Consider the following 13,081-nt stretch of genomic DNA (forward strand, 5'->3'; position numbering starts at 1 on the left):
ATGCAGAATCTCTGCGTTCCTCCTTGGGACGTTGGGAATACAATTCCTACAATCCACCTGGTCAAATCCATTATTCAGTGTTCCTGGGCTGGCAAGCAGCAGGGCACCCCTGACCAATGGGGTGAAGGGTGCCAAAATCTGGTGGCAAAAAGTGTGGCAAAAATCATTCCCAGAAATCACTATTCCTTCAAAATCCAAAATGGTGAAACTTTCTGCTGGAGGTTAAGATATGGTTAAGCCACCCCACTGGTGTGGCTAACCTTCCATAACACTCCCCCTCTAAGCCCTCTGCTAATCTACGTACTGGGGCTCCTATATGTCTGTGAAGTGGGGGTGAGCCTGTGCCCTGTCCTAACTGTCATTCCCCCTTTTAAGACAAGTTTCGCTACCCAGCCCCCTTCCTGCCTTTTGCTCTGCGGCTTGCAGCTCTCCACCCACCAGATGTCCCTTTGTCTCTATGCAGGGAACTTCACACCTCATTAAGGTAGAAGCTGACCAATCAAAGAAATGCGGCTGAAAGGATGGATTTTGGCTCCTCAGAAAAGCAAGTTCTATAACTTATTTTCTCTGATAGTTATTATGAATCTAACAGTGGCAAGTTGTTGGATTTATTCTATTATTTTAAGTCCAAGAATGACATTGCTAGCCTTTTCCTAGCAAAAGCTATACTTTAATAAAGTATTCCCATGCTATCCTATGGAGCTAATGTACTATAATGGAAAAAATACATTGGCTGTTGTTTCCTCACCAGGGCATATAAAACATATTTTATAATAACACTTCTTATAGTTACAAGGCACCTTACACATGGGGCACTTAGGGGAGACCTTAGGGGTAACTTAAATGTAGAGAATAAGGTAGCCTGAGACTTTGGAAGTATCTTTGATTCCAAAGTTGAATTTGCATATGCATTTATATACATACATATACAGGGCTTGCTTTAAAAGTGACAGCAGGCCACACAGCAATGCACACTTATGTGCATTAAATCTGCTGGGCCTCTAAAACTACATGCCCTACCATATACCAGAGATTTGCAGGTAGGTTGTCATGCCAATTATAATTCTGTATAGTTTGCATATACTTTCAATCAGGGCATAGGACCTGGATCTGGTTATCTGAGCACAGGGCACCCCTGGAGTCAGAAAACCAGTATCTAGTAGTCAAAAATAGGGGCAAAAAGTGGGGGACACTGGAAGAAGCCCTGATTTGTCACACATAGTGACTGTGAAAATCATATTTAAAGTTACTAGGCATTTGCAGATGGGTATTTTGTTACATTGAATCTCACTTATTACTTTAATAGCAAAACATTTTTGTAATGGTAATCTCCTAGGGCAAACCGTGGATTTAGAAGATTTCAGAATCCTTATTTGGCCCTCTTAGAAAAGATAGTATTTTGCTTTGCCAACTGTAATGTTGCATACTATGTGAATTTATGACTGTATGCTAAATGGTTGCATTCCGGGAAAGTTTATGCTCAGTATAGGAGGCTTCAGTTGTTTGTGGTGATAAGCTATTGATAAGAGCTACAGGCCTTATTGGTTCCCTAGGAAAAAATATTTGTGTTACCATAAGTCTGATATGTTTATTATGAAAGGTTATGATGAACACATTAGGTGTTGTATATTGATTGTCAAAAACACTTGTTCAAATCAAAAGGAATAACATTGAAGTGTGACATGTTCATTCTCTGCGTTAAAGCCTACACATAGGTATTTTGTTACAACAAATGTCAAATTACCTTTGTATGGAATGATTATAGTATTGGTTACTGCCTCTGATAATACCATAGGGAAGAAAACTTGCACTGTAATAATACTTGCTTGAATCTCTTAGCTGTCTGCCCAAGGTCTTGTAATAAAACAATACCCCTAAATACTTAACATACATCCATACATATAACCAAATATAATTTGTTTTATTGTAGTTTATGTTTATTAGGCAATACTTTAAACATGCAATCAAATTTTTAACACAAACAGTCCATAAATAGATGAGCAATAACATACAGTATTATAAGTGCAGCTTACGAAAAAGTTAATTACAACCATATATAATATTATTATTCTAATCTCTTTATAATCTAACTCCAAAACTTATTTTCCAGAAAATCATGTATCACTCAGCTAATATATAACACCATGGGCAAAAAAGACCAAAAAGTGTATTGCTAAAATGCGAACTACATGTGCAATCATAGCTAATGCAAAATGCATATCATTAAAGTGCAATGTTCCAATAAAGAGTTTGGAAGCTATAAATAATACTAACTTAAATTTAAGTAAATGGTCAGACTCTGTCATAGATAGTGCAAAAGGCATTTCATTAAAGACCAAAATTCACCAAATTATTAGAGTCAATAAATATGCTTATCATAGTCAGAGCATACTCATTAAAATGGAAATTGCAATTGTGAGTAATATAATATCAATAAAGTGCAGAAGTAATTGTGCAACAAATGCCAATGAGTATTCTCACTTTCTTATAAAAACATTATCTTCCACCGTTTCTAGCAAGAACAAATTCCACAACTGCTCAAACTTAACAATTTTGTTATTCCTCTTGGCACACATATATTCTATAATTTTAGTATGTCATTGCTCAAATGGTGTGTAACTAGGAGTCTTTCAACACAGTAAAATAGTGATCTGGAAACTGAGACAGCCGAGAAAATAAACGTTTGTGTAGATAGGACAAATGCCTCACTATCTACCAGTACCTCAAAAAGGACGACTAGTAAATCAGGTTCCACCCTTTTAGATAGTCATTGAGATACAAACATGAATATCCTCTTTCAAAACAGATGTCGCGTAGGGAAGTAACAGAAATATGTGCCCAGTCTCTCTGCAACATCGTAGTACATCTAAAACATGTATTTAAAACATTAGGAAACATTTAATTAAAACTGCAGGGGTGCAGTAGAGTGCCCGCGTAGCAATAAAAGTTCATTCTTCTAAAACTAACTTCCCTAACAGTTTGTAGCTAAAGACAGAAATGTCCACCCCCTGTTTCAGGGAGATAGCACACCCTGTAACTGATGCTTCCTTCTGAAGACATTTTGGGATAATACTCTGCTGCATTTTTTGGTGAAGTACTTTATACCAGCTCCCAACTCTTATCATATTAGATTTATAGAGCAGTTTAGAAAAAGTCTTCAATGGGTATCTGTCTCAATTAGTATTTTGCAAACAAAATAAACATGTGAACACAACAAAACTATAAAATAGCTGCATTCTTCTGGTCCCGAAGAGCCAGCTGCTGCCAGGTCCTCCATTTGCCATTGATAGTAAACCCCAATGTGTTCCAAAGTGCAATTGTAGATTCCGCTATCCTTAGCCCCAGACTATTACAACCTTGTATTGAAAAAAAGCATGGCAATTAAATATATTGGGGGTCATTACAACCCTGGCGGACGGTGTTAAAGCGGCGGTAAGACCGCCAACAGGCTGGCGGTCTCTTTTTTGAGTATCATGACCATGGTGGTTACCGCCATGGTCATCCGCCGCTTCTCCGTTCCGCCCGCTGGGCTGGAGACCTGGGTCTCCAGCCTGGCGGCCGTCACAATACCGCCGCCGGTATTGTGACCCGGCTTACCGCTGTGGATTTCCAGCGGTAGGAACCACCATGAAATACATGGTGGTAAGCACTATCAGTGCCAGGGAATTCCTTCCCTGGCACTGATAGGGGTCTCCCCCACCCCCCACCCCCACCCCGACTCCCTCCCCTACACCCCCACCACCCCTGCCACCCCCCAAAGGTGGCAGGGCCCCCCTCCCCACCCGACCCCGACATTACCTTACACATACACACCCGACACGCACGCAGGCACCACCAACACACATACACACACACACACCGACATACATGCCAACAACCACACACACAGTCAGACACGTACACCCACATTCACACATTCACGCACACATCCACACAGACATACCTACAGACATACACGCACTCATTCCCAAAACACGCACCACCCCGCAAGCATACACGCACTCACACCCCCCTACATACACAGACGCACACCCCCATGCACCCACCCAACACACAACACCCCCCCACCCCCTCCCCTAACGGACGATCGACTTACCTGTTCCGTCGATCCGCCGGGAGGGGACGGGAGCCATGGGGGCAGCTCCGCCGACACCACACCGCCAACAGAACACCGCCGTGCAGAATCACAGGACGTGATTAGCTGGGCGGTGTTTTGTTGCCGTGGCGGTGTAGGTGGAGCAACCTCCACTTCCCCGCCGCCCGCAAGTATGGCTGTTGGCGGCTCTCCATCGGAAAAACGACGGAGGGCAGCCAACGGTCATAATACGCCGAGCAGCACACCGCCACTACTGGCGGTCTTCCGCACGGCGGTCCCTCAGCGGTCTTGTTAAAAGACCGCCAAGGTTGTAATGACCACCATTATGTTTTACACCTAATTCATTTTTACTCAAAATTATTGCTTTAGTAGTTTTGCATCTAGTTTTCTTGGGGCATTTCATGATTTTAAAAAAAAACAAGAACTACAATCATAAATCCTGCACTATGTTTCTTAAAAGGAACATATCAGGTGAGAGCAGGTCAGCCTATAAACGTGCATGGTTAATTATGAAGGCTGCCTGATATTAGTGGTAGAAGTCAGGTATAGTCAGCCCTCGCTGGACAACCATCCGATTAATATGTGGATGCTGTTGTTTTCAAATACATTTTCGAATTAGTCAATCTAATTCCTCAAAATAGTTTTTATTAAGTATTTTAGGGACACTGGAAAACAAAAATAAAAAAGTGGTTGAATTGGCATTTTAATTAGGGCAACTCAGAGGTGAGGAGCGCCAACACTCCAGCAATCTTTTAACCTTACCAAATGTTGTACTATAATTTAACTCAATTGAACAAAATTGGCCACAGCACACAGGAAGTATAGTCCAAAAGTATGGCAGGGATAAGTATCCCTGGTAGTATGATGCTGAGGTACACAGTTGAAAGAAGTCTCAAGTCTTGTATGTAGATGGTGTCTTTATTTAGTAGATACTAGAAATCATAGTGCCATCAGCGAGATACAGCCAACACGTGTTTCGTCACACCAGTGACTTTATCAAGGCTGGGCCGTCCGGCCAGGATGGTACATAACGCAGGTAAGTGATGAGGGAGCCTCGTGATCAGTTGAATAGGCTTTGAAACGTCAGTGGTAACTTCTTGGAGTAGATCTATCAATAGTGTGGCTGAGTAAGAAATTGGACAAGTATGAAAAGGCAGGTAGGCAGGCCCTGATAAGCCTGTGGTCGGAACCTGAAAAGGCGTAGGGACGCGTGGCACCGAGTTGTTTGTACGAGTACTGGTAATTTAACTCATATAAATCTAGAAGATTAGTTACCAATACTCCAAGATAGCTCATAGTGCGAGTAGATTTCCACTGACCCCTGATTGCAATAAGGATTTCCTCCTTTGAAGCATTAAAAAGAACAACTTCTGATGTATTATAATTAATCTTCTAAACCCCAATTGCAGTGAAATCATTAAACCTATCTAGGGCTCTTTGAATATTACCTTCCACTGCATCCAAATATAAAATAATATCATCTGCAAAAAGTTTTACTTTTGATATGCCTACAATTGGAGGTGCAATAGAATCATCAGTGCATAACATATTAGCCAAGGTTTTAATAAAAAGGTAACTAAAACTGGCGAAAAGGAGCATCCTTGCATCCTTAACATGTTCCTACTATTGGAGGTACAATAGAATCATTAGTGCATAACATATTAGCCAAGGTCTTAATAAAAAGGTAACTAAAACTGGTGAAAAGGGCATCCTTGCATCCTTAACATGTTCCACGTGAAATATGAACTTGGTCTGCATCTCTTGAATTGATACTGATCATAGCTACTGCACCTAAACATACATTCTTCAGTAGATTAATAAATAGAGGATGAACACCAAATGTCTTCAGAATATGGAATAAAGCTGCCCAATTGACCAGGTCTGTAGCTTTTTCTGCATTAACCATAATTATGGCAGCTCTGGTCTTATTAGTCGAGAAATAGTCTTTGGCCTGAATCAGATAATTAGTATAAGTTATTGTGGTCCTACGGTGAAGAAAATCATTTAGGTCAGCATGAATACATTTCTGGGCAACAGGAACCAGGGGATTGGTTAAATTAGTCATCAACAGTTTATAATCTGTATTTAGCAGACTAATTGACCTGTAAGAATTAGGGTTAAAAGGCAACATATCCTTCTTTAGGAAGCTCAAAGCAATAGATTCAGTAAATGTTACAGAAATAGGTCTTCCACAAATTATTTAATTAAAAAGATTTATCAAACTATACTGAAACAGCAAAACAAATTCTTTATATAACTCATTGGGGATACCATCCATTTCTGCTGTCTGAGCATTGGCTAGAAGCCAAGGTCATCCAAAATGTTGTCTTTGATATCGGTTAAATTAGGCTTTACTGCTAATTGATCGAAAGCTGAGGGATTGAAATTAGATCAAGGAAATCGCCAATAACATCCTCTGATATGAGAAGTGTTAGAGTTAGGTACTGGGGCCATCACCTCTTCTATCCTATCGATACTAGCCTTAGATTTTACCAACCAAGCCAGGAAACGGCCTTCGTGTTCACTCTCCTCATAAACTTTTGGAAATACAGTCCTTTCATTAACAAGCTCCTCATTTAAAAGAGGTTTCAAAGCTATTGTTTAGCCAATTCCAGTGTTTCACTAGGGAAGGTGGAAGATGAACTAAGATGTACTAATTTCCTTTTCTATAACCCCTGCATTTCCTCTGTCAAGACTCTATGGGACTTCATTAATTTTGCTTTAAAGTAGATGACCTGGCCGCAAAAACAGACCATAAATGCTTCCTAAATATTTAAAAAGAGACCAAGTTTGAATAAATCCTAATAAAATATGGATATTGTTTTTCCAGAGATCCTCTAACAATAGAGACCTATCAAAACTCCATCTAGTAGCTCTAGGATTAATTAGCTCAGTTTTGACTTGAAGAGAGATAATTGAATGATCTGAGTAACGATTCCACATAATTTGCAAATCTAATCTATTAAACTGAACAGAAATAAAACAAAAATCAATTTGTGATGCAGACTTAAGACACTTGGAAAAACATGTGTACTTCCTTAAATCAAGATTTGCAATGCTCCTTGGGTCTACCAGCCCACATTTTTGTTTGAATCCATTCACCAGAGACCCTTATTTGTAATTCAGTTGTCTCTTGTCTTTGTGAGAAGCGTCTAGCACAGGATTCTAAAGTAAATTGAAATCTCCTCCTATCATAACTAGTCTCCTTGTGTCCAATAGAGCTGTATCTATTTGTTCAAGAGGCTGGACATCATCCTCTATTGGTCTGTAACAATTTATAAAATTAATAAGTTGAGAATCTAAATGTGCTATGATCCAAAGCCAGCACCCCTCGCTATCCCTCTTAACACTCTCTATTTCCCAATTATGGGATCTAGAAAAAAAATGTCTACTCCCCCTGTGTGCGCCAACCCGGCAGATTAAAAAAAGGATTAGTAAAACCACAGGGTAATAGGCAATTTCTTTAGCTTGATTTTAAGTGTGTTTCCTGCCAAGAAAGATCACTGAGACTGAAAAGTTTTAGCCAACTAACTGTAGCCATATATTCGCCTATTGCCTCACCCGTTTATATTGCACAAAATCATCTTAAATGACCCCATCACTCTAACTCATCATTAACAATGCAGATTGTGTAAATTATTCCATACTGTAAAATAGTACGACCAATTTTATCAATAGTCCACCCTAGTGCAGACCCCTTCTGGTGATCCTGTCCCACCCATCTACTAGGCCTAATCCCCCACCACCCCAAACCCAAGAACCTCTAGGGTCCCCTCTGGAAGGAGGCTCTCCCATCAGCCCTGCCTATCACCTTCTCTCTCACTATATTGGTGCCCCCTATTAGCACCTAGACTCTGACAACTCTACACTGCACCTCGCTCCCATCGGTCTTCGTCTCTATAAAGCTCAATGCAGCTTTACAACAAAATAGAATGATAATAGTGCCTGCAGTATAACTTCATCAACAAAAGTCAATATAGATCAACAGCTCCATAGATCGCCTTCATCAGAATCTGCTTAAAAAAATAATTTGCCTCTATACCGGAGAAAAAATATCCAAAAGCGACCTTTAAAAAGTACCTTTAATTTAGACTGCTGTTATATGGCCGCTTTACCTCTACAGTAGCTGTTTCAAACAAACCAATTGTGTCTTTAAAATCTCTCCTAAGGTGAGCTGCCCCAGCAGCGGTATCAGAAAAAATCTGTAACTGGGCACCGTTTTCCAAACAACCTTTGTTGAACTGCCTCAGATAGGATCTGTTCCTTCACCCTAAAGTCATGGAAGTTAACTGATATAGTCCGTGGGTGCTTTAGATTTGGAGGTAGATGGAGAGGGAACCGATGGCCTGCATAATAGACAGAGCCACAGGGGTGTTGATGAGCACATGCTTTTTGATCAAAGCCTCAACCAAGGTGTTTACCCCTCCCTCTTAGGCCTCTTTGCCATCCAGAATACCAACAAATCTAAGATTTGACAGAATGATTCTCTAATTCATCCAATTATACTCTAAGTGAGGAAAGTTCCTTCCACCACATCATCTGCAGAATTCAGTTGCTTACTTATATTGTCTTCTAAATACTTTGCTCAACCTGGCCAAGTCATTCCAAAAAGCGAGCTAGTTTCTCATCCATATTAGTCGTCTGATCATACAAAGATGTAATAGTTAAAAATTGTGAGTTCTTAAGATCTCAATTTCGGCTAAAAGAAACGCAAACCAATTATTGACAGATATATCAGTGTGAGACAATTGCAGGGTATCTTCGATGTTAATAGACCTCTCTGTACCTCTATCTCCGATCTAAGGGGCATTTACCATTTGTTTCAGCTGTTGAAGAGTCTTAAACCTTGGACACCTATGTACTACCATTGCAACATACCCTCCTCAGGCTATTAAAGCTGCACCTGATCCTGGGCTTGTGATCCCCAGGTGGAGACCCCAGACGTGGGCCGTTGTCAATGGATTCATGCATGCCCAAATGAGCTAAAGAGGAGACCTCATTCACTCTCTCCTTGAAAACATCTGAAGTGGCTGTTACTTTTAGACCACCTAGCTTCAAAGGGTCAGAAAATATGTACTCATCTCCAAGCGAGCCCTCCGTTGGCCGCACCTTGGAGTTGCAGCAAGAAGGTGGCAGTCTCTTCAATGGTCCTTTTTTTTGGTTAATTCTTCCTGAGATTGCAGAGCACTTCTTACGCTAGGACTCAGAAAGGGAGCCTCTATATGAATTGGGCTTCATAAGTCCACATACTGGTGGTCAGTGCCCCACAGTTCCATAAAGAGTAAGGTGCCAAGTCTGAGTGCTGCTAGAACAGTGTAGAAGTCCACAAAACCAACAACATGGAGATCTGTTGAGAGGCTTAATCTGAACTGCAGCCCGTAGTCACAATATGTCATCTAGTAAAGTGGACAGCCTCACAAAATAGTTTTGATTAGCTTAATCAGTCAGTATGTCAGGGAATCCTAGGCCTCTGCTGCTTGCGGTCGATTCATCTCTCCATCCAGCCGTCATTCGGGTCAACACTAAGGCCTCAATATTGCCCAGGCCTGGAAGCCAGCTCCAAGCTCCACCATGATGGCTGCGGCACCATCTGTCGAAATAGGGTTGGAAGGTGTAGGGGGTGGGTCTTCTGGTTCAGAGTTCGAGTGCTCTTGTCTCAGGGTTGGGGCAGAGGCAAATCTCAGCTTACGCTGTTTCGGGTCACTCGTCACATAGCACATGTTTTTCAGGGAAGATGGGGGCGCTAGGTTGTCAGTATAGGTGGCATAAAATTGAACAGGTAGTCTGTCAGACCCAGAAAACTTTCCTCATGCCATTGCCTTAATTGCTGCTCACGCCTCTTGAAGTGTTATGGCTCCCCCCAGAGCCTCCACCTCCTCCCCTGATAGCATCGGGAGATCGGCTCAACTGTTGGGGGGCAGTTCCTGGGGGGGGCGTACAGAATAATATAGTACCTTGTGAATCTGCTGCTTATCCCTCCCTGGGTATAGAGTTGTTCCCCGCACTCTACATGAGTACGTATCATATACTTGCAATAATCAAAACAGTCAAGTTTTTTGGCGTGAGCCAGCAACAGTTCTTTGGCCTATAGGAGCTACAGTTTTCGGCCCTGGTTCTCAGGTTGAACCAGCTCCAAGACCCTCAGTGCTCTTTTTTGCATCTCAATCTACACTACCAAGGTGTACCTCACTCCCAATATCTCCTCCATGCATCTCCCCCTAATGAACACTTTAAGCGCACCCAAGTAGATTTGGGGTGCGCTGGCAGTGGCTGCGTTGTCCATGAAATAATTGCGTATAGCTTCTCCTATAGTTTCTAGGAACACAGGTCCTCCAGGGTGTACACATGCAGACTCCAATCAAATATTCAAAGACGCTCTTTGCTCCAACTTAGGAGGAGCAGTACTGGTTATGATCTGAGAACATTGGACACAGGTATTCCGCTCCTTGGACTGGCATATGGATGTCTGGGGAACACAAAAATGTATTGAGACACATGTTTAATTCATGCATACTCAAATAAAATGAGTAACCCCTGATCTCAGGATATAGGGGGTCATTCTGACCCTGGCGGTCTTTGACCGCCAGGGCGGAGGACCGCGGGAGCACCGCCGACAAGCCGGCGGTGCTCCAATGGGGATTCCGACCGCGGCGGTAAAGCCGCGGTCGGACCGGCACCACTGGCGGGGTCCCGCCAGTGTACCGCGGCCCCATTGAATCCTCCGCGGCGGCGCAGCTTGCTGCACCGCCGCGGGGATTCCGACCCCCCCTACCGCCATCCAGATCCCGGCGGTCGGACCGCCGAGATCCGGATGGCGGTAGGGGGGGTCGCGGGGCCCCTGGGGGCCCCTGCAGTGCCCATGCCACTGGCATGGGCATTGCAGGGGCCCCCGTAAGAGGGCCCCTACAAGTATTTCACTGTCTGCTGCGCAGACAGTGAAATACGCGACGGGTGCAACTGCACCCGTCGCACAGCTTCCACTCCGCCGGCTCGATTCCGAGCCGGCTTCATCGTGGAAGCCTCTTTCCCGCTGGGCTGGCTGGCGGTCTGAAGGCGACCGCCAGCCAGCCCAGCGGGAAAGTCAGAATTACCGCCGCGGTCTTTCGACCGCGGAACGGTAACTTGACGGCGGGACTTTGGCGGTCGGCCTCCGCCGCCCGCCAAGGTCAGAATGAGGGCCATAGTCTCCTCCAGGAATCCAGTAACCACCATTGTTGTTGCCAGCTTGAAAAGGTCTTCGCAAGTATGTGGATCACAGAGAGTGTGGAGTTACTTACACGTTTTCACTCCCTGTAATCTACAAACAAATAGGCTTGTTGAGAGATTCAACAAGAACCTGAAGGGCGTGAATATGGGCCTACATGAGTCTATGAGGCAGAATGGGGACATTATCTTAACCTGCTTTCTCTTTGCTTACAGGGATGTACAACAGAAGGGGTTGGATTTTGCCCCTTTGAGCTTCTGTATGGTCACCCTGTAATGGGTGCTTTCAGCTTGGTTAGGAAAGGGTTGGAGCAAGCTCCCAAGAAGACTCCCCCAAGACGTGGTTAAATACATGCTAGCCCTCTGGAAACAGATGGCCGAGCTCTAGAAGAAAATTCTGAGATCTTGGAGGCTAGCCAAAAGGTGATGAAGAAGTAGTGTGACCAGACAGCTACTGCTGCAGAATTCTAGCCTCGGCAGATAGTGTGGGTGATGGAGTCAGTGAAGCCCAGGGCCCTCCAAGAGCATTGGACTGGGCCTCTTAAGATAGTTGAGAGGAAGGGGAAGACCACCTACCTTGTGGATCTCAAGACCCATAGACATCCATTAAGGGTCCTCCATATCAACCGCCTGAAGCCACACTGTGATAGGTTTGAGGTCACTACGCTGCTGGTGATAGAAGAAGGGGAGAAGAAGTAGAGTGAACCACTCCCTGACGTCCTGTCATCTAAAGAGAAAGATGGGTCAGTGGAGGGAGACATCCTCTCCCCTGCCATGACCACAGAACAACAGAGGGACTGTTGCAAGTTTTTGGAGAAGTTTGCCTCTCTGTTTTCCCTCACTCCTTGGCTAGATACTAGAGACAGCCCCCCTATCAAAACAACATTTACAGGCTGTCAGACAAAGTGACGACCAGCATCAAGGAGGAAGTTTCTAAGACTTTGGAGTGGGGGACTGAGCCCTCCAGTAGTCCCTGGTCCAGCCCTGTGGTACTGTTACCAAAAGCTGCCCCACCGGGCACCGCCCTAGTGCTCAACTCAGTCACTAAGACTGATGCTTACCCAATGCCTAGAGCTAATGAACTCATTGATAGGTTAGGGGCTGCCAAGTTCCTGAGCACCTTTAACTTAACTTCAGGATATTGGCAGACTGCCCTAACTGAAGGAGCTAAGGAGAGGTCAGTCGTCTCCACTCCAGAAGACCACTTTTAGTTTAAAATGATGACCTTTGGATTGAAAAGTTCCCCTCTCTCCTTCCAGAGCCTGGTGAACCTAGTTTTTGCTTGTATGGAGGCCTTCAGTGCTGCTTATCCGGATGGCGTTGCTGTCTTCAGTGGCAGCTGGAGGGACCACCTCTGTCATCTGCAGGAAGTGCTTCAGCTTCAAGCCCAGCAGAATACAGGCCTGACTAGCAAAGCCAGTAAGTGTCAGATACGGAGGGGTTATGTGTGTACTTTGGACACCTGGTGAGCAGGGGTAAGGTATAGCCCCACTGGACCAAAATAGAGACCATCCCGGCCTGGGAGCCCCCAAAATCCAGACTTAGCTAAGGGTTTTCTTGGGCCTCACAGGTTATTACAGGAGGGCTGTCAAGAGATATGGCACCATTTATGCCCCCTTGACTGAGCTGACTTTCAAGAACCAGCCAAGAAAGGCGATCTGGACAGAGATTTGCCAGAAATACTTTGGATGCCTAAAACAGGCCATGTGCACAGCCCAAGGCCCCTGACTTTTCCAGGGAATCCAGATGTTTGCTTTTGGAGTATAACGCCATGACTGCTTG

The 13,081-nt window shown here is 43.9% G+C and overlaps 1 protein-coding gene across 1 annotated transcript in view; it reads left to right on the top strand.

The window, feature by feature from the left end:
• Positions 1–13,081, top strand: part of LOC138296999 (uncharacterized) — a 178,244-nt gene that overhangs the window by 55,599 nt on the left and 109,564 nt on the right. The window contains exon 5 of the mRNA XM_069236515.1: positions 12,559–12,718. Coding sequence (XP_069092616.1) covers positions 12,559–12,718 — 160 coding nt within the window. The remainder of the gene's footprint in view (positions 1–12,558; positions 12,719–13,081) is intronic.

The sequence above is a fragment of the Pleurodeles waltl genome, chromosome 5, assembly GCF_031143425.1.
Source record: "Pleurodeles waltl isolate 20211129_DDA chromosome 5, aPleWal1.hap1.20221129, whole genome shotgun sequence".
In the NCBI taxonomy this organism is placed as follows: Eukaryota; Metazoa; Chordata; class Amphibia; order Caudata; family Salamandridae; genus Pleurodeles; species Pleurodeles waltl.